The sequence below is a fragment of the Bos mutus genome, chromosome 10, assembly GCF_027580195.1.
Source record: "Bos mutus isolate GX-2022 chromosome 10, NWIPB_WYAK_1.1, whole genome shotgun sequence".
Taxonomy (NCBI): Eukaryota; Metazoa; Chordata; class Mammalia; order Artiodactyla; family Bovidae; genus Bos; species Bos mutus.
In genome coordinates this window covers 39,667,829-39,690,665 of record NC_091626.1, presented here as the reverse complement: position 1 = coordinate 39,690,665, position 22,837 = coordinate 39,667,829, and the positions used below count along the sequence as shown (strand labels likewise).

At 38.6% G+C, this 22,837-nt stretch overlaps 1 protein-coding gene across 1 annotated transcript in view; it reads left to right on the top strand.

The window, feature by feature from the left end:
• Nucleotides 1-22,349, top strand: part of TMEM260 (transmembrane protein 260) — a 71,797-nt gene extending 49,448 nt beyond the window's left edge. Inside the window, 7 exon segments of the mRNA XM_005898774.3 lie at nt 1,903-2,072; nt 4,448-4,619; nt 7,721-7,869; nt 12,621-12,797; nt 14,531-14,584; nt 16,041-16,131; nt 20,011-22,349. Of these exon segments, the coding sequence (XP_005898836.2) occupies nt 1,903-2,072; nt 4,448-4,619; nt 7,721-7,869; nt 12,621-12,797; nt 14,531-14,584; nt 16,041-16,131; nt 20,011-20,265 (1,068 nt within the window). The 3' untranslated portion in view covers nt 20,266-22,349.
• Nucleotides 22,350-22,837: the final 488 nt, after the last annotated feature.

The following is a 22,837-nucleotide window of genomic DNA, read 5'->3' as shown; positions in this document are numbered from 1 at the left end:
GTTAATAGGAACCACTACATTTCTTCTGGAATTTTTTAAAATAGCTTGATGAAAATTTTAATGGTGTGGGGAGATCAATGAATGCATTGTTGATGATTTTTATTAGTGGGTGTGATTCTGAGTGATGGTCATTAGTGTTCTTATAGTTGAATAATAATGATGGTTTTTCATATCATTACTTGTGGTAAATTCCGTGTAAGAATAATGATAACATCCATCATATTTAAGTACTATTTTTGTGATTGGTTTTGTGGAGTTTTCTTCACCTATTTATGGGGGGCTCATGTTAATTGTAGAGAAGGAAATAGCAACCCACTCCAGTACTCTTGCCTGGAGAATCCCATGGACTAAGGAGCCTGGTAGGCTACAGTCCACGGGGTCGCAAAGAGTCAGACATGACTGAGCGACTTCACTTTCACTTTCACTTTCACATTAATTGTAAGTGGTGGTGTTGGTTGTGGTATTGTATTGAATTTTGGTCGTTCTTTTTTAGGATTAATGGTGTTTTTAATTTTTTTAGAGGGGGATGTTGGTGGTATTTGGTTATACAATGGCTATGGCTACTGAGCAGTATCCTGAAGTTTAGATTTCTAATAAGACTGTCTTAGGGATATTCCTTTCTGGTTTAGTTATAGTGTTTTCAATGGTTTTTTACATGTTGAAGGATGAGAAGTTGGAAATTGTATTTAAATTTAATGTTTTAGGGGATTGAGCCTCCCTGGTGGCTCAGTTGGTAAAGAATCTGCCTGCAATGCAGCAGGCATGAGTTCAATCCCTGGGTTGGGAAGATCCCCTGGAGGAGGGCATGGCAACGCACTCCAGTATTCTTGCTTGGAGAATCCCATGGACAGAGGAGTCTGGTGGGCTACAGTCCATGGGATCGCAAAGAGTCGGACACCACTGAGTGACTAACACTTTCACTTTCTTTTTCACATTTCTTCTGGAACTTTTTTAAATAGCAAAGAAATATGGGTTGTGCTTAGGGTCTCTACCAACATATTCCCTTATTTTCTTACCTCACCAGTCCACACCTGTACAAAACAGGAAGTATATTTCAATTTTCCCTGACTACGATATCTGAGATTAGAGTATTTCTTCTCCTTATAACAGAACCTATGTAAATGTAGATAGCAGCCAAAACCAACCATGTGTGTATATTTCCGAGAGACCTGATGAATAATACCTTATTTGAGTACCTGAGTTCTGAATCAGTTGAGAACAAGATAAACCAGTACATTGGGTGGGAGAATCACCTTTGTTACCAATAACGATGGGGTTGGAGAATGTGGTTAATACCTGTGGGCACTGGAGCCTTCTCATCCTGTATCCCTGAACAGTCTAGTCACAAGCAGTGCTGCTCAGGATGGGCCTCTTCCCTCCCCAGTTCACCTCACCCCAGAGTCTGCCCCTGGACAAGTACTTCCTGTGGGCAACTCACTTCCAAGAGAAAGAGAGAGGAAAGAGGAGAGCTCTTCAGGCCCAACTCCCAAACTGTCCAGTCAGCTCAGTCCCTACAGTCCTTCTAGGAGAAATAAGTGAAGGGAAAGAGTGTTATACTGGTGGGGCTTCTCATGGAAGGAAACATCAGGAGTTAAGCAAAAGCATTTCTCCACCTCTTCAACTTTGCACATTAGGATAAAGAATTCAAGATTAAGTATGCAGTATAGAAAAGACTTTGTGGATCCAAAAAGGGAGATCCACATGTCAGACAGGGAAGGAAGAATGCTTGAAAATGGAAAAATCAAGTGACGTGGAGTTGAGTTGGGGAAGTCAGTTAAGAAGACATAAATGACACAGGCATGAGCAACTAGATGCATGCAGTATATTTTTAAGATATGTAAATACCTGATTGATTACATAAAACGGTCAGTTGGATGCACTGTTCCCATGCCTCGTTCACAGGTGGAACGATTCTGGATGCAGAGCAATGCAGTGGTGGCTGTCCTTGCTGGCATCGGTTTGGCTGCCCTTGTATCTGAGAGTAACCGAGTGCTCAACACCAACGGGCTTCAGTATCTGGAATGGCTTTCAGCAATTCTTTTTGTAACTTGCCAAATATATTCTAACTATAGGTAATACATGGTTATTTTTATGAAAAGTAGCTTTCCAGCCAGAGACAGTTGGGATATTTAGATTCTAGGGCTTTGTTTTATCTTTACCTTCCACTAGCTTTCAAAGTGAGATAGCTTGATCTGAATGCAGTGGTTGTTAAACTTTTGAATAAGAATCTCAGCATGAGTGATATATAGTTTCAGGGCATTGCAAACAGGCGTTCAAGTGGTGCGTGTAAACTACCTGTGTATTTTCCACTAAAGGGGATCCTAGAGCTACTTTGTAGACTCTTGGATGGCATCAGTGACTCCATGGACATGAGTTTGAGCAAGCTCTGTGGCCTATATGTAAAATTCCATGATCTAAAATACCACTTAGATGGAGAGTAAAGGCATTTGAAGTCTTGCTTTTGTTTGTTTTTGCCATACCACTAGGCTTGTGGGATCTTAGTTCCCCAACCAGGGATCGAACCTGCACTCTCTGTGTAGAAGCACTGAGTCTTAACCAATGGACTGGCAGTTAAGTTCAGTCGCTTAGTCGTGTCTGACTCTTTGTGACCCCATGGACTGTAGCAGGCAAGGCTTCCCTGTCCATCACCAACTCCTGGAGCTTGCTCAAACTCATGTCCATGGAGTCATTGATGCCATCCAAACATCTCATGGACTGGCAGGGAAGTCCCAATTTGGGCTTTTTTTGTATGCCCTAAAATAATTTACTTTGTGCTTCAAAGAATTTATCTTTTGAGTAATCCTTGGCCCTTATCTAGTATACTCTGTAGTAGTGTATATTAAATATTTTGAATATTCAAAGTTCTGAAAGTTTCTTAACCCTTATGCATTATTAGTGTTGTTTGTATTTTTCAAAATCTGCTTAATGACCATTATAATGTAAATGTCAGTCAAACATAAAAGATGTAAAGACTTAGATGATAATTCATTTATTTGCAGTAATATTGAATAGACTTTATAGAAGTGGAAGAGTCCGCTGGAGTTTTGTTATAGTGAGATTTGATTGGTACTTTATAATGCTGAGGAGCAGCCATGCTAGGGACTCTGTGTCACCAGGAGGCCTTGTGGGAAGGGGAGGCAGGTTCCTGATACGACTCCACAGCTGGCTCGGGAAGGGGAGGCAGATTCCTGATACGACTCCACAGCTGGCTCGGGAAGGGGAGGCAGATTCCTGATACGACTCCACAGCTGGCTCGGGAAGGGGAGGCAGATTCCTGATACAACTCCATAACTGGCTCGGGAAGGGTTTGCCAGGCCCATAGTGTGTTTCCCACCCCTCTTTTATCCCATTCTTCTCCTGGCTCAGGTCTTCAGGGCAACTCAGTTTCCACACCAGGGATGCCTGCACAGACTGGGTGGCTTGGTTTGATTTGGATTCTTTTTTGCCCCCAGGTGAATGGAACTTTGCTGGGTGGCAAAAGGTGAGGCATCACCCTGCAAAGTAGGGCATCACAGTAGGAAACATTTGCATCATCAATTACAAAGGCAGGGATAGTATTTGTTCCTGGAAGTATTAATTTGCTTTGTGATGCTAACTCAATGATTCACCTTTAGGCTGTGTTTCTTATCACCGTTACATGTAATGGACCTGATAATAAGAGGAAGGACATTACTTGTTCAGTTATTTGATGCTTTTTCTCTCTTGTATTCATTTTCTTTTTTTGTGGAAGGCTCTGAGAATTCATGCCAGTTTTTCCTTTGAAGTTATAAAGTCCACTTCATCATCGAAAAGAGCTATACTGCTATTGTTGGCAACAGTAAATAATGGCTGAAGAGAAGTAAATATCTCAGCAAATTATTCCTTCCCTTCTTTCTCACTGGGCTCATCCCCTAGTGATAATCAGCTTCAGTCTAGAAGGGAGAGAGGAACACAGAGAGCCAGTGGTCCAGGGAAGTGGTAGAAAGGATCAACCTCTACATGCAAGAGAGTCAGACAAATGTGCAAATGTATGCCAGAAACTGGCAAATTTCCTTTTGTGTTTCTGAAAATCCCTTTGAACTAAATGGAATTAACATGAAATTACGTTATACTCCAAGTGGAATTAGACACCTTACTTCTTTTTAGTGAAATTGGATATGTTTTTAGGGGTAAAATGTACTCATTATTGAGTACTAACTTGTTCCCTTTTTATGGAAATGATTATAAATTCCAGAAGTAAAGTAGTACGCTGATTTTTTTCACTAGCACAATTAGTTCTACATTTTTTTCTCCAGTTAGTAGTGTTCCCTTTGAAATATATGTGTCCTCTTAGAAGATATGTTAGAATACTTAAAACACTAAGTGTAGATTGTATAATGGGAAAGGAATGGAGTGGGGAATAAGCCTAGTCTTATTAAAACCAAAACAATGTGTTGCTATTTTAATATTTTTAAATCCTTTTATTTAGCATTTGTGACCAAAGGACCAACTATGTGATTGATAAATTTGCAAAGAACCTTCTATCCTCCATGCCTCGTGATGCAATTATCTTACTCAGAGGAGATCTGCCAGGGAATTCTCTCCGTTACATGCATTATTGTGAGGGACTGAGGCCAGATATTTCATTAGTGGATCAGGAAGTAAGTATGTGAGAAATATACTTAAAATATAGTAGTAGCAATTGTTTTAAAATGTGTATTTTAAAGAACTATTTCTTTTTTTTAACAGTGCATGGGTTCAGTTTTCATGATCACTCTGAGGTAAAATATATATCACATTCTTTCCTTTATTGTAACTAATAGGATAAGTCATGTGTTTCTTCTTTGTTTTTTAAACTGAGTGTTTTAAGAATTAATATGTCTCAGATTCAAACAACATCCTAGGTCTCTAGTTCACATGGCAGACCATGACAATACTGTGTTGTAAATTTATTTTTAAATTGTTCTTTTACATCCAATCAGCTCAGCCATTCAAATTAACACTGCCCCCTGGTCCAGGGATTAAAATAAATTAGGCTGACTATAAAATAAGTCATACTGCAAGTAAGTAAACATTTCACTCAAAATAGAAATTATTAACCACAATTCTGTTATAGAATTTGTAAATTTTGTAGATCTTATGACAAAAGTATGTTGGGAAAGGACTTGTGAAAATTTCAAGGTCTATTAAAACAATCTTCTGGAACTAAAAAAAATGTATTTAAACTATAGGATTTATTGTTTAAGCCATAAATAGTTAAAGAGAACAAATCTATCTCCACTCTTTTTAGAACAGTCATCAGGAAAAGAGAAATTCTTAACCTCGAAAAAGTACTATTAGTTTGATTGAGCAAATTATAGGCACAATACTGATTTTAAAAATTTTTTGAAAAAAACAATACTTATTGAATAAATTTCATTCAATTAATAAATAATTTAAAAATTTGACAACACTTTAAACAGATTTGCAAATATAGGGAAATTTGAAAATCACACATATTTTTATAAGCAGTGTGCATTTATGTCATGTACACTGATGATTCATTTGGTCTTGATTAAAATGATCTAGAATCTGACAAAAGCTAGATCATTTGTTAATAATATGGTATACCATGATTTTAAATACAGGTACTATGGTTGAGAAGCTTGGATTTCAAAGTTAATTCAACCTGAATTCACATCCTTATCCTCTCACTTCCTGAATGTATGACTTAGGGCTAAAGAGTTTTCCTTTCAGAACTTCTGTTTCCCTGTCTATAAAATGGAAATAATCATTAGATAAGTAAGTTAGGATGCTTTTGAATGTAAGAAACAAAATTACTAAGAGTAGCTTAAACTATGGGATTTTTAATCTCACAAAACAAGTAGTCTGGAGAAAGGAGCTTTTAGGATTGATAATACAAGCAGTTCCATGATGGCCGTGTTCTAGGGTAGCTTTTTTGCAGGTCTCTTGAATTGAAGGATGCCTGGTTCTAAACATTGCATGCAAAGTGCTTCTTCTGAGTTCTCTCTCTCTCTCTCTCTCTCTCTGTATTGGGAATAACATGTGCCCCAGATGCCCCCGCCAGACCTTTATTCAGGCCCCACTAACCAGTATTGGGTCACATGACTACTCCAAAAACTACTCACTAGCAAAGGAGAATGACTGTAACTCCCTGATTAAAACCAGGATTGTGTTAGCTGAAAAGAAGGATTGGCTGTTGAGTGGGCAATCAACAGTATCAGAAATAATTATTCTCACCTAAGGTTATTATGAGAATTGAATGAGAAACAGTAAGGTCCTAGTACAAAGTGGTTATTTAATGAATGTTACTGTTCTCAAATAGGGGCTTCCCTTATAGCTCAGTTGGTAAAAAATCTGTCCGCAATGCAGGAGACCCCGGTTCAATTCCTGGGTTGGGAAGATTCCCTGGAGAAAGGAATCCACTCCAGTATTCTGGCCTGGAGAGACTGTATAGTCCATGGGGTCACAAAGGGTCGGACATGACTGAGCGACTTTGACTTTGACTTTTGATTCTCAAATACTGAAACTTATTGGGAAATAAACTCTAATTCAATAAGTACTTTTTGAGTATTTCCAATATGTTGTTGTGGTTCAGTAGCTAAGTCGTGTCCAATTCTTTTCAGCGCTGTGGATTGCATCCTGCCAGGCTCCTCTGTCCATAGAATTCTCCAGGCAAGAATACTGAAGTGGGTTACCATGCCCTCCTCCCGGGGATCTTCACAATGCAGGGATCAAACCCACGTCTCCTGCATTGCAGGTGGATTTTTTACCACCAGGGAAGCACCCTCTACATACTTAGATTAAAATTAATTTGTCACTTCTAGTTAAATGACTTGTAGAGACAGGTAAAACATAAACATAATTGCTCAAGTGATGATATCCAAACTTTAATGAAGTCTTCTTTAAAAACTGAAATTTGTACATATAAAATTGTAGGATGAAGTATATATTAAGTATAGAATTAAAAAAAATTAATACTAATGATTTATTTTAACCAAAAGAATATGTAAGGACATGTAATTAACTTGGAGCTATTAATAAATTCAGATTATTTAGCCAAGGGGTTTTTAACTTTGACGCCTAGGTTATGTGATTGAACTTCTCAAGGGCAGGGATTATATCTTCACTATAGGTCAAGCACTACTTGTTTTTGTTTTCTGAATGAATGAATGAAAGAACAGAGTAATGACACATCTCTTTATTTTGCCTAGGTTGTCTAGTCTGGCCATCAAAAAGGCATTTCAGCTTCAGCAAACATAGTTTGGGAACTATTCTGTGCCAGGCATTGTGCTAGGTGCAGAGGCAAGGAGGTGAAAAGATACAGTCTCTTTCCTATAGGAGCTCTCAGTCTAGTGAGGAATAGGCTAGAAGCTATGATCAAGGTAGGTATATCGTGCTACAGGAGCATCTTGTTCTGCTGTGAAAACTGGGGAGGACATCCTAGAGGAAGTGATGCTTAAGCTGGTTCTCAAAGTTCAGTACACTCCCTAGGTATAAGAACAGGAGGTCCTTCTGGTCATAAACTAGGTGCTGATTTTATTGATAGCTGATAATTATAACTTAAGACATAAAATCTAAGGTCTGAGTCATTAGAAGAATAGTGGCACATACCTTGGTTGCATTTGTATGTATTTTTCAATTATGTTTATATTTAATGAGTAACCCCACATTTGGTAACTTTTTCATCATCCTTGATAAACTTGGTTCTTTTTAAAGAAACATATTAAAAGCATGATATCACATGTTATCTTTCTGGCAGATGATGACTTATGAGTGGTATCTACCCAAGATGGCAAAGCATTTACCAGGCGTCAAGTTTCCTGGGAACCGGTGGAATCCTGTAGAAGGAATATTATCTAGTGGAATGGTCACATTTAATCTTTATCATTTTCTTGAAGTAAATAAACAGTAAGCATTCTTTTCATATAATAGCTTTTCTAAAATCTTAAGCTTTTCTAAAATTGTTTATGTAGCTGCTGTGCTTCATCCAAAAGACCAATTTTCTATACCTATTTCCCTGTCACCGGTGAGATTATCTTTGTAATTAAATTGAATATCTGTGCATAAATGAGACCAGGCAGAAATAAATGTTATTGTTCTGGGTAAAGGAAAAATAAAGACAGATTAGCAAGAATAGCAAATAAGATCTTAGTACAATTCAGAGAAATTGGAGATGTGCCTGCCTACTTGAAATCATTGCAGGTAGATCGCAAGCAATTATAGTTTCCCCCTGATCAACACCATGGCCCCCTTTTAAGTTTAATGCAAATGTTTTCTGGGAATAATCACTATATAAAAATAGCTCAAGGATTTTTTTCTAAAGGATAAGGCATTTTTATAAATAAGAAAAACACCTACAGTTATGCTGACTGAGATAACATATGAGAATTGTGAATTCTATACTTCAGAACATAAAATTATTCATAGTTAAGGTCAAGAATAAATAACTCCTTCAGTGGTATACTGTTGAATATTTTTCCTGTCCCTGAAATGCTTGGGATTGTCCAGAGCCTGAAGAAGCAAACTTATTTCATAATTTCTATTCTCTTATAAAGAGGATTTCAGAAATTTTTATAAATTCCAAAGTTAAACTGTCCCTTACTAAGAACATAATGAAGTGGTACTTTGGTGTTCAGAGCCTGAAGTTTACTGTGGCTCATGAAGTCATATGAAGGTAATAGGTATAAATGTGCTGTGGAATAATAATTAATTGTTCTATTTTGGAATAAAATATTAACAACATCTCCAAATAGGCATTTTTGGTGCAGTTTATTTAATTGAACGTCTTAAACACTAATTGAACCTACTGTCTATCCGTTTGTATTAGGCAATAAAGTGAGACTCAGTTCCAGATTTAAGTAGACTACAATCTAGTTGTATATATACATAGATATGAATACAGTTAGCCATAATGGTGTAAGCTCTGTACTAACAAAGCCTTGTAAAGTGTAAGACACAGTAAATGTTCAATGTGTGTTTACTAAATGGATGACTTAATTGACAGTGTAAGCCAAATGTTCTGGGACCATGGATGAGGAAGCAATTAATTCTGCCAAGGGGCATTCATTCAGCATTTATTTAATAAACTTTGGGTATTAAAAATGTCCCAACACCTGTACTAGCTGCAGATGGATGGGTGTGATCCCTGCTGTTACCATCTTTGAGACAGATGTCAAGTGATGCCTTAAATGTGAAACAGATAAGTTATAGTATCAGCTGGTAAGCATGATAATACTGGTATGGATGAACTTTGGAGACTCAAAGACTAAGAAAGAATTTGCCAAGTAGATAGAACAGTTAGGATACAAAACAAATCCATGACCCCAGAAACTCCCTTTTTCTGCTCCTTTGTTGTTATACTGTGCCCAGACCCCTAGCCCTCAGAACCACGGATCTATCCTCTGTTACTATCAGATCAGTCTCTCAGTCGTGTCCAGCTCTTTGCGACCCCATGAATCGCAGCATGCCAGGCCTCTTCTGTTACTGTAGTTTTACCTTTTCCAGAATGTCATATAAATGGACTCATAAAGTATGTGACTTTTTGATACTAGCGTCCCTTACTTTAGCAAAATGCCTCTGAGATCCTTCCAAGTTATTGTTGTGTATCAATAGTTTATTCCTTTTTGTTACTGAGTAATATTCCTTTGTATAGACGTACTGCAGTTTATCCATTCATCTATTCAAGGACATTTGGGCTGTTTCCAGTTATTTGTGAATAGAGCTGCTATAAACATTCATGTACAGGTTTGTGTATGAATATGTTTTCATACCTAGGAGTGGGATTATTGGATTTATTGGATTGTTTGTTTTCTTACTATTGAGTTTTGAGAGTTCTGTGTCTATTCTAGATGCAAATCTTTTATTAAACATGTGATATTTTTTCCTAGTCTTTTTGTTCTCTTCAAAGTGTCTTTTGCAGGTAATTTTTATTTTGATGAAATCCAATTATCATATTTCTCTTTTATGGATCATACTTTTTGATCTCCTGTCAAACAACTCTTGCCTAATGCCAGGTCACAAAGATTATCTCATGTTTTCTTCTAAGATTTTTACAGTTTTATGTTTTATATCTCAGATCAAAAATCACTTTTGAGTTAATTTTTACAAGGGGCTTGCTTAGAACAAAGATATTTTTGCCTATGAATGTTATTTGTCCTAATATCATTTGTTGAAAACATTTATATTCTTTCTTCATTTAATTGCATTTGCACCTTTTTCTGTATTTACAAAAAAAAAAAATACTTCTGGGGTTTTTGACTGGTTTTAATTTGATTAGGGTTTTCATGGCATATCTTTTTTTTTTCTTATGCTTTTAGCCACCTACGTCATGTTTAAAGTGGGTTTCTTGTAGATAGCACGTATTTGACTCTTGTTTTATTATCCATTCTGACAATTTGTCTATCATTTCATTTATATCCAGACCATTTGCATTAATGTAAATATTGACATGTTTTAGATGTACATCTATCCTTTTATTACTTGTTTTCCGTTTGGTCTTCTGTTTTTCATTCCACTGTTTCCCTTCCTGCTTTCTTTTGGATAATTTGATTTTTTTTTAGCATTCCATGTTACTGTGTCTCTTGGTAAATTTTTTTCAGTGGTTGCTCTTAGAATTACAGTATACAGACATATTTAACTATCACAATCTATTTATTACTTTTGGAGAAGGAAATGACAAACCACTCCAGTACTCTTGCCTGGAAAATCCCACGGATGGAGAAGCCTGGCGGGCAATAGTCCATGGGTCACAAGAGTCGGACATCTCTTAGTGACTAAACCAATTTACTACTTCAAGTGAACTGTAGAAATCTTACTGGTGTGTAAGCTCCTTTACTCCACTTTTGATTGTGTTGTCAAACATGTTATATTAGACATGTGATAATTTTTGTTTTCAACATATGTTTTTTTAATTTAAGAGAAAAAGTAGTCTTAGATATCTGTTCAGATATTTACCAGATCTGTTGCTCTTCCTTCAATCCTGGTGTTCGAGCTTTCCATCTTGTATCATTTTTCTCCCTTCTGAAGTTAGTCCTTTAGCATTTCTTTCAAAACAAGACTGTTAGCAGTGAATTCTCTTAGTCTTTCTTTACCCAAAAAAGTCTTTATTTCACCTTCATTTTTGAAGGATATTTCTGGATATGTAATTCTGGGTTGGATAGTTCTTTTTTTTCTCTCATCACTTTAACAGTGTTATTTTATATCCTTTTGCCATGCATGGCTTCTGTTGAGAAATCTGCAGTTATTCAAATCATTGTTTCCCTTGTGTGAAATGTGTTGTTTTTCTCTGACTGCTTTCAAGATTTTTTGTCTTTAATTTTAAGCAATTTGATTATGATGTATCTGGGCATGAATTTCTTTGAGTTTAACCTGCTTGGGATTTACTAAGTTTCGTGAATCTGAACGATTGTGTCTTTCACAAAAGTTGGAAGTTTTCTGACGTTATTTCTTTAAGTACTTTTCCTGCTCCACCTTTTTTCTCTTCTTCTGGGATTCTGATGACTCCAGTGTTAGACCTTTTGATATTGTTCCACAGGTACCTAAGACTCTATACTTTCAGTATTTTTTCCTCTTTGTTTAAAGTATACAATTTCTCTTGATCTAGCTTCAAGTTCATTGACACACATTCTGTCTTTCTAAAATTGTATGAAGCCCATCCAGTGGAGGAGTAATGGGAGTTTGCTCCCAATCTTTGGAACCATGGCTCCTCTGGTTAGCGAGCAGCGTCCACTTCCACAGAGTTGCAGGAACCTGCCCAGCTGCCACTGTGCTGCTGCTTCTGCTGCTGGCACAGTGCTGTCTGGTGCCCAGGGAAAGAGGGAAAGGAAAAAGTTCTGGGGATTTCCTCTGCTCTTTCAATCCTTACAAGTTCCTTTTCCTGCTCCTTGGAGTCAGGAAAAAAGCAAGAGGAAGGCTTCTCTTGAGATCTTTTTGTTCTCACTTGGTATGTATTTTGGGTTTCAGGCTTCCTTGAGTTCAGGCCAGGTAATCCTGGAAGATGAACAGGAGTAAACTCACCACGGATTTGGTGGAACTCAGAATTCTGCTTTCTTCCCTCAATCTTCTTTCTACCATTTACTGTTCAGAGTCTTCAGATAGTTGTTCCATGTTTAGATTTCAGAATTAATTTAGAGATAAAGAGCCTATCCTCAGGCTACTTCTGGGCTACTCAGAAGGATTTGTAAATGAAAATCGTAGGTTCAATAAAATAATGCTAAAAGAGATTAAAAGTAAAATGCAATGGAAATTGGAGGACAGAAAGACTACTAGTATTAGTAGTACTACTAATACAAAGACATGTTTCCACCTATAAAATTTAGAAGGTAGCAAATAATATGTCTATTTACACATGAGACAGAACCACAGACTCTTTCCTTGTATTTGTCCCTTTGTCCCCACCTGATTTCTTCTGATTTCTGTGTCAAAAACAGGTAGGTTTTATTATTTATGTCTGTGTGCTTCCCTTCAATCTCCAGACAGCTTTTTTCCCCCACTAATATAAATTTAAAGCAATCTACTGGCAGAGATTTAAAGAAACCAAAGTGTTCACAAATGGTTTATTGGTAACTGAGGTTTAGAGTAAAAAATGACCCTTCCTGAGTTATATGTATTTGGCATTTAGAACCTTAAGCTGATAATACATATTTTTCTGTCTTCAATAGAAAAGAAACGTTTGTTTGCATAGGAATTCACGAAGGCGACCCAACCTGGAAAAAGAATTATTCACTTTGGCCATGGGGTTCTTGTGACAAATTAGTTTCTTCAGAGATTGTATTCAACCCTGAGGAGTGGATTAAACTTACGAGAAATATCTACAACTGGACTGAAAGCTATGGAAGGTATGGAGGGCAGTTGTTTGCCATCAGTGTGTAGCTGTTTTGTGTGCCTAAAAAACTCACTGAATTTTGAAATGCCTTTTAATTTTTTAGATTTTTGTTTTTGTTTTTTATTAGTAGTTAATATTGCTATTTGCTGCCCACAGAGTACCGTGATAGAGAAGGAGAACTTATATTTCTTGTCCTCAGGCTTGAAGAACAATGGAGAGGTGGAGGAAAGGCAGTGATGGTTAAGTGGGCACCATGTAGTTAGATATGTGCCACCATCCACATCCAGCTCTTGTAATGCCACATGGTCCGTCATCCTGTACCTCAGACCCTAAAAGTGGGAGAGATTCGTGAACTGAAGCAGAGCTTTAAAGCGCACTCTGTTGTCCCTGATAGTCTCCACCCACAGAAACTTGTCACTTCTATTTGTTTTCTTCAAGAATGGCAGATCAGGGACTCCCCTGGTGGTCCAGTGGTTAAGACTCCCCACTTCCACAGCAAAGGGCTCAGGTTCCATCCCTGGTCGGAGAACTAAGATCCCACATGCCACATGGTGTGGCCAAAACAAGAAAAAAAAAAAAAAAAAAGAATGGCAGATCACTTCTGTGTAGGAAGACTGGGATTTAAGTAACTTTTTCTTCACAACTGTTTGCCGTTAGCCTCGTTCTGTTGTTTTGATTAGTCTTTCTGGAAGCATCTCTACCTATAGTTGACTCTCTCCCATATGGAAAAGGAGTCACCATCTAAAGATAGGCTCTCTATTGCCTATTTTTTAAATTAAATTATGAATTATGCAAAGATTAGATAATTACTGCTTATAATTCAAGTGGGTAACTGTTCCCTTCTCCAGAGAATCTTACCAACCCAAGGATCGAACCCAGGTCTCCCGCATTGCAGGCAGATTCTTTACCAGCTGAGCCACAAGGGAAGCCCAAGACTTCTGGAGTGGGTAGCCTATCCCTTCTCCAGAGGATCTTCCTGACTCAGGAATCAAACTGGGGTCTCCTTCATTGCAGGCAGATTCTTTACCAACTGAGCTATAAGCCTATAATTCAAGAGCAACACTCAAAATCATATGAACAAATGCTACCGAAGATTTCTGAGTCGATATGAGCAAACAGACCCCACTGCTGTGCTCCAGCCAGAGCTGGATAAGTAGTTGTTTATCAAAGTACTCTGTGACCATTGTGAGGAAAAGCTGGAAAATCCCCTGTTCTCCAAACAGCCGATGACAGTACAGGTACACAGCATCACTCACTGCCTCCATTTTGTCAAAGTAGATACATGCTAAGAGAAATTTTAATTAAGTGGGAAAAAATCGGCAAACGGTTTAGCCAGTGCTCTTTGAGCAGCATCCTAGCTCCAACAACGATTTATCAAAGCCAGGAGTCCCCTCTTCTCACAGCTCTATGGCTTTCAGCTGTGCCCACAGAGGGACCCAGGCCTCACCCCTACCCCATTGCCCGCCTGACAGCTCTCGGGAAGCCTCCAGCCTCTTCCCACTGAGCTTTAGTGTGCTCCTGTGAGGCAGTGGGGCTCATCATGCAGATTACAAATACATTTACCAAAACCTCAGATTCCTAACCATCAAATATTTCTAAGGGAATAAGTTTGTTACTTTGGTCTCTATCTGTTCTTCAAGATGCAACCTATTTTATTTGCCTTGTAAGATTATAAAACAAAAATGACATGTCCGTAACAATAAAGGTAACTGGCAGGAAAATGTTACCATTTTCTTCTAACTACAGGTTTGATCCTTCTTCCTGGGAATCTGTGGCCAATGAAGAGATGTGGCAAGCAAGGTGACTAACTTATACTTTCGGTTTGCAGTCTACTTTTAATGTAGTAGAAGTAGCTTGTGGCAATTTTCATTTGAGCAGCAGTGGGGCATGGTGATAATAAAAGTAATATTTATGAGCGATTTTTTTGTTTGGGGCATTGTACTAATTGTTACTAAGGCATAATCTCATTTCATCCATACAGCAACCTGTGGAGAAGTCAATCTTACCCCATTTTACAAAAAGAACGAACTAAAGGCAGAGAGGTTACTTGTAGGCCGCATAGCTCTACCAATAGAGTCCAAAATTCACCTCTCTCTGACTGGAACATTCATCACTCCTGTGCTCTCCCGCCTCCACTAAACCAAAGTCAGTGTAATTGATTAAGGAGAGATTGATAATTACCACCCTGTCCCATGTGTAATGTGCTAGTTAGTTATTTAAGCACTTATTGAAAACTTCCTAGAAACCAGGCACCACGCTAGGCTTGGAGGCTACACATTGGAATACGACACAGTTCCTATTGTCAGTGGAGCAGACAGACATATTCCAAGAGATTTGACTGTTCACGTGCTAGATGCTGGACTTCCCTGTTCCTATGTGAAATGAACACTTCACAGTGATGCTCTTGTCTCTCTGTGTTCCTGCCATTATTTTAAAATATTCAAAATATCTAACACTAACTAACAGACTTTGGCCTAAAATGTAAAAGGCCTAAGTGATGCAGACAGGGGTACCAAGTATGAAGTACTTCCTCCAGGAAAAATGGATTGATGCCCACTCTGGGCCAGGGGCTGAGTGCACCAGAAATTGAGTTAGGGTGTAATATGTTTAAACAGGGTTTTTTTTTAATTGTCAAGAAATATGGTTCTTGACAAAATAACAATTACAAAAAAGTGTTTGTAGTAGTGTTTTGGAAATGTCAGAAAATTGCATATTTCAAGTTATCAACCCGGTTATAAGAACAAATACTTGCTTTGAGGGACTAATCAAAGATATACCAAATGTTTGCACGGTTCTTCAGTGTGACAGTGTGGGAAAGCTTGGGGAGAAATCACATGAAGAAAGCAGGTCATTATTCGGGCAGGTATTGATTTAATTGGAGTGCTGAATACAATTCGGATGAGTTCATGTGGTCAAAGAGTCCAGCCACCTTTGAAGAACTGGTCACACACGGCATGAGCCGTCGTGATGGGTATCTTCGGGGATGTGCTGACAGACTCAGCAAGTCTCCCCTCCCAGCTGCTCTTGCACAGTGAAGATGTACATCTGGAGGGAAGGTGATGCACAACAGTGATGATGAACAGAATGCAGCGTCTTGGGGTGGGGGAGGGCTACTGTTGGTTCAGAGTAAACTTCTGTGAATATGAAAGAAGTGAAAAGAATACGATAAAGGGTTCTGTATGATCCTCATCAATGGAAAAGTCTGGCCGATTTAGTTTTGAATGTGAAATTGATGTGAACACCCTCCCACTCCCAGGATGAAAACACCGTTCTTCATCTTTAACCTGGCAGAAAGTGCAAGTTTGCCTTCAAATGTGAAAGCTCAACTCTACACTCACGCCTATAACGTATGTTGCACTTTTACATATATAAATACATTTGGTGGGAGGGTAGTGGTGACTGTTTGGGATGTAAAGAGAGTGTATCACAGAGTTTTTACTTTTTTTGTTTCCAGCTTTATTTGGCATTATAAATCAGTACAAATGGAAAAACAGTCATGTGTCTCTCAAATAATATTTAAAGTAAATGACCGTGGTTGACAAAATAATGTAAGAAGTTCATGTCCTCATCTCCAGAACTTGTGAATATGTGGCCTTACACGGCAAAGGGCACGTTGCAGGTGTGATTAAGGATCCTGAGGTGGGGAGATTATCCTAGATTATCCAGGTGGGCCTAATATAATCACAGGGGTCCCTAGAAGAAGGAGGCAGGAAGGTCAGAGTCAGAGAAGGAGACATGGCATTGCAAGCAGAGGTCAGAAAGAGATTTGAAGATTGCCAGGTAGCTGGCCTGAAAGATGGAGGAAGGGGCCACAAGTTAGGAAGTGCAGGCAGCCTCTGAAAGCTAGAAAAGGCAAAAAAAAAAAAAAACAGATTCTAGAGCCTCTAGAAATATATGATACATTTATATTGTTTTAACTGCTATGTTTTAACCACTACATTTGTGCTGATTTGTTACAACAGTAATAGGAAGCTAAGATGATGGCTTTATTTTCTTAAAAAGCAGTTCTGATGGGTCGCCCTCTATACAAAAGTCATGACCCTGGCAACACTTGAAACGATCGGACCATCGCTGGTTGAGATTTCATGAGAGAGAGAAAGGGTCGTGGAGAATAACCCCAGGAAGCCAGACAGCCAGGCACGCTAAGGCTCTTGCTTAGCTGGTCCTCTGTGATGGGAACGAGGGTACAGACCAGAGGCTTGCTTTGCTGTAGCACTGTGTTAACAAGGCCCTGCTTTTCTGTGGTTTATAGCACTGGCCTCTTCCCCGCCTTCTGAGATAGTCTTGGAGCCTGCAGTATAGGAAACAGACATCCTGGCAAAAGCCAGTGAGAATGGAGCCCAGGAGCTGTATGTCTAGCAAGTGATTATTTATGCTGTCTCTGGGCTGCTGTGGATCTACTCAGCCAGGGCATTTGTTTGGGACTGAGTCAAAATAGCATGGTGTCCAATTAGTGTGACAGCTTTTACTCCTCAATTGTGTGCTTATTGGTCCATGGTTTACTCATGTATTCATTTACTCACAGAGCATTTATGGAGCACCCAGTCTGTACCAAATACTGTGATGGAGATGATCAGGCATTGGCCCTGCTGTCAAATGGGCACACGCCAGAGAGGGAGATAGAAGATAAAGTCCTGTTAGTAGTGAGAAATACAAGAGCTGTGCAGGGGTGCCACGGGACAGTGAGAGGCATATGAGCACAGCCTCCTGGGGAGAGGTGGCGCAGAAGGGAGGGAAAGCTGCCACAGGAGATGTCACTGCAGTGTCATCTTGAAAGATCAGAGGAAGCCAGCCAGACACATGTGGTGCAGGAAACCACAGGGATAGAGGTGGACACCTCCGAGGTGCCCATCAAGGACAGCCAGGGACTAGATACAGGAAGCAGTGTTCTGGAGTTCTGACTGGCAGTCAGGGAGTCCTGGTTCAAGGCCTGCTCCACCATTCACTGTTAACTGTGGGCCAATTAACCTTTCTATTTTTTCTTTCAAAAAAAAAAGTGGATTGTAAATTTTATAGATTATCTCTCACGTCCTGGCCATGTCAGATCCATTTCATCTCTAATACCCTGTGATTCTGTGAAAAACAAAAACTAAAAACAAGTATTTAGTTGGGAGGAATCCGAGACTTAGTACTATTTTATGTTCTCATCAGTGATCTGTTCCGTGGTCAGTCGTTAGGCCACCACTAAAGCCAATTCATGGATTTATTGTCCCTTTGGGCCTGCAGGCATTACTCTGTTCAGTGAACACAAGTCTGTGACATAATCTATAGGTATCTCCTTCACGTGTGTCTCCAGGTATGTGACATCATTTGCAAGACAAAGGAGCTCAAATACTTGATGAGTCAACACAAATCACCTCCTCGCACAGGTTTTTCAAGAACATTCTTGTTAGGTATAGAAGATATTTTTGTTATTATTTACATTGTCCTGCTCAATAGTTATCCAGAACATTAAGTTCAGGTGTACTGGGAAAGCAAGAATGATCTGTTATCTTTAGGAATACAGTTGATACACTGAAGATGCCCCCCAAACTAGAATATGTTCCACTAAACTTAGTGTCACAAAGATTCACGCTTAGAGGAGGAAATACAATTCCCACATGATGAAAAATGACTGTTAGCTTCTTAAGATACAGCACATGTGACTAATGGTCCATCCAGAATGAGCTGATGAGACACCAGGATCAGAGTGTTTTAGAAAAGGGTAGTATGGCTGTTCTGATGTCCGAAGACGTAGCAGGGAGGTTGTGAGTGAGCCTCTTATTCTCTTGAGCCATTGGAAAGTGCTTACTGAGTTGCTGGCATCCATCTTGCACTCCAAAATCTAATCAGGATTTTGAAAACGGCTAAGAAAAGAACCTGAGCAGTTCCTGAGCACCGACTTTGTGCAGGGCAGCCTGCCGTGCATTTTACACATGTCCCTCATTGGAGGGAGGCTCAGGAAGAGGAGCAGCAGATAGGGAAAATAAAAAAGACTATGAGAAAAAGTAGAGAAGCTTTGGACATTTTACCAAGAAAATAAAATGCTGACTTAATAGCTTTGAAGTCTATGAAAAGTACGAGGTGACTCTTTCCTATTTTATGGAGTGAAGGCAAAGGGAAAATAGCTTTAAAAGCAACTTCGGGACTAAGAGTTATTAAATATCAAAATGACATAAAAAATACAGATTGGGGAATTTTTCATGGGGATGTTGTTTTGAAAAAGACTGGATATGCATTTGTCTACTCTAGAGTAGGAGTTGGGGAAACAGATAATATAATCGGGTCCCTCTCAACTGAATGATGTAATGAGTATAGTTCTAATTCAAAAAGCCCTTGTCCCTGGAGAAAGCATCATTACTTGTCCTGTGCTCTAATGGAGGCTACTGGTTAACTCAAGTGCCTGTGGATTTGACTTCAATTTGAAAATCCCCAAGAAGGTTGTGAAATTCCCCAATAAGCAAGCATAATATTGTTTTGTAGATTTGCATCTACTTTTTTGGTTTATTTGTTAATTTTTTATCTTTTTCCTCTAGAAAACTCAATATTAAAGATTCTAATTCTATCCAATCAACACTATATCTGATATTGAAAAACAAAATTCTGAATTCCTGGGGGCAGAGTTTTAACTATGAAAATTGTTATTTTAGGACACTGGAGATTTTCAACATCTCACTTTAAGGGTGTCTCTTAAATTATATTATGCCCAGCCTGTTGGATGCTGGATTTGTTAGAGGTTTTCTATTGCTACTATTGTTAATACTGTTGTTTATAATGTAGAGAGAATTTTATGTAAAAATGAGGGACAAAATTGAAATTTCTTCAGGTTCTTTTTCCATGCAGTTTTCTAAAGAAAGTTACTTTTTTTTTCTTTAATAGCTAAATTTAGAGTTTCAACCTTTCTGCCTGTTGAGTAAATAGCTTTCCATGAATTAGAACCAAATCCCTTTCCCAGAACATCTCTCTGGAGGAAGAGCATTCTGTCCTGACCCAGTGTGTCTAAAGTTCCCTCCGCAACATCCAAAAAACCCCAGAAACAGCTTTATATGAAATGCATTTGCCTCCTGCTACTGTAATAATTACAGTATCATCCTTGCATTTTCTGCATGGCCTAGCAACGATTAGATTTTTACTACAGGCTGCTTGCATTTATTTTTCCCTGTGTTATTAATTCCTTTGTGTTTTCTAGTCTTTTTTAAAAAGTCAAGGGATAACAATGGAATGTCAATGTTCTTGCTGTCTTCCAGCTTTATAAGGAGATTGTCTATTTACGAAGGGAACACCCGGTGAATTGGCACAAGAACTACGCCATCTCCTGTGAACGGATGCTGCGCCTTCAGGAAAGAAGTGCAGACCCTGAAGTCTTGTTATCTGAAACCATCAGACACTTCCGTCTCTACACTCGCAAGGCCCAGAATGATCCCCAGCTGGCCGATATTTCAGTTGCTCTAAAGCACCTAAGAAAGGAACTACGAAGTCTGAGAAACATGAAAAATGGCTGAGACAGCAAACTGTGAAAAACCGGCTCAGCTTTCAGCTTCCAAAATTCCCAAGTCCAAAAGTTTTTCCTCCAAGAAAAGAAATGGCATTAAAAAACGGAAGACTAGGTCATCTCCCAGATATAAGTAACATGGTGTTATAAGTAAAACAGTAACGGTACTGTTTTACGGCGGAGTTAGAAACTGAGATGTGCTATTTCCACAAATTCTATTTAGCCTGTGTTACTGAATTAGCATTTCAGTGAGAATATTTTGAAAAATCTTCCTACTTACACAACCTTTCATCAAATGACTTGCTTGATTAAATTCTAGCAAAGAATGAACTATTTTCATATACTTAAAATATCGACCATGAATCTTAAGGGCCCTGCTTATTGGGATTGGTATTAAAATTAAATTCTTAAAATATTAATACCAGACCAAAGACATTCTCTGGCTCCCAGAAATGAAATTATTATTATTTTTTTTTAATAAATCTTGTTACACTTCAAGCTAGAGTACTGTTTGGGGTGCGGGGGATGGGGGGGCATTGGTTTTCTTTCTTTCTTTTTTTTTTTTTTTTGAGTAGCTGTAGTTGTTACATAATCTCACACTTCAAACTAAATACCAACCAGATGATATTTTGGAAAAAAGTTAAGGTTTTATTGTGTTTGATCATTCTCTGAAATCACTAAAAAAGTAAAGCTAATTGTTTGCTTTTTTTTTCTTCAGTTGCTTAAACTGGCAAGTAAAAAGGATTTTGTCTTTCCTTAATTAATTTTATATTCATGTTTTACTTCTATTTGGACTCATAAATCTGGACCCAATAATTAGGAGGCTTCCTGCTGCCAAAAGGGGGGGCAGTGGGGGTTCAGGGGTGTGGGGAAGTGGTTCAATAAATTCATTTCTGTTACAAGCATCTTTTATACATATTACTAAAGAGAACATAGTAAGAAATGCAAATAATAGTTCTTTATTTTATTATGACAGTTAATTAATAGCAACCTGTTTTAATGAATAAAGTCACTCAGAGTCCTTCAGCACTTCCTAAGTAGAGGCCTGAATCTGTAGGGATTCTTTTCCCCCAATTGTATAGCTCCTAAACTCCAAGCACTATATAGGCCCCTGTATAGAAATGCTCACTAATGAAGAGGGAGGGCTAGAAGCTTGTCTGCATTCAAAGATCACTGGTGAGTCATTCAGCAAGAAAAGGCCCCTTACCAGGAATAGTCACAGTTCCGTGGCATTGTACTAGCGAAAGGGTCTGATCAAAGGTCTCCTGTGGAGCTTGCATGGTTCCCTTTCATACTACGACCATAATTAAAACCACTAATTCTCTTTTAAAATGCTGCAGGATGCCATGTAGGCATCTGTCTGGAGTGTCCTTTGTGATGTCATAAGCTGTTAAGGGCCAGTGCCGAGGGCTTTTGAGTGAAATGCCAGTCATGAAGGTGCTTCAAGACAAGGGTGCCTCTAAAAGCTTGACAGGGCCTTGACTGCACAATTCGAGCTGAATTTGCCCCTTGTCAGCTGCCAGTAAATAAATCTCAAAGGGGGAAAAGCTGAAGTTTCATTACCTGATCCATGGGGCTTTGTTGGTTTTGGCACCACACAGGGGAAGCCCTTGCCCCTCCATTCTCTGGATTTGAAGATGTCCATCGGAGCCTGCAGCGCCTGGACAGGGTTCAGAGCGGAACCTTTTGAAGAGTGTCAATAGTTGTAACAGTTCAGCTGTTAGGAAGACAAATAAATGGAGGAGCTCATTAATCCGCTTTTGGCTCTCAGTGCCTTTTGCCCTTTTATCACAGCCTTATTAGGCTCCTACTCATCTTGAACCAGAAAAAAATGAATTGAAGTTGTTGAGTACTAATTGGCAAAGACTTTTAATCATGGGCCAAGAACTTTCACTGACTTGAAAGTAACTTCTCCACAGGGAAGAACCAAAAACCTGGTTTACCTTAAAACAAAAAACCTGTTGGAGTTCAGTGTGGTGTAAAAATTTAAGGAAGCATTGAGAAATTGTCTCAGTTGATCCATTTGAAGGAATTATGTAAGATTATGATTTCTACTTTTCTTTTTAAACAGTGCAATAAAATTCATATACTCATTCCCTGGAAATGCACTGTCTTTATTTTTTCAGAAGAGACACTGTGTGTGTGTGAGATGATCATGTTGGTTTTTGAAATCTATATTCTGTATACGGAATAATATGTAAATGTTCATTTCAGCATCTACCTACACATCTTGTTTTGGAGTAATATTTCCTACTTATGGCCATAAGTATGGCAAATGAGGGCCTCTTTAAATATCTGCATTTTAAATGTCTGTTCATGCTATGATACCTCATATACATCTGAATATGCTTTGCATATTGACTGTTGTCAGATGCTGCGTAGATTATTCTGTATTTGTGCAACTGTGACTTTGGACCACTCTCTTTGAGAAAGCAGTGATACGATGGCCCACTGTAGATGGGGTCATAATTATTTAAATTTCTAAAAACCAGCAGTGAATGGCAAAAGAGCAAACTGAGCTGAGATTTGGGGATGTTGGGCTTCATTCCAAGATCAACTACTTTGAAGAATTCTTTCTATTT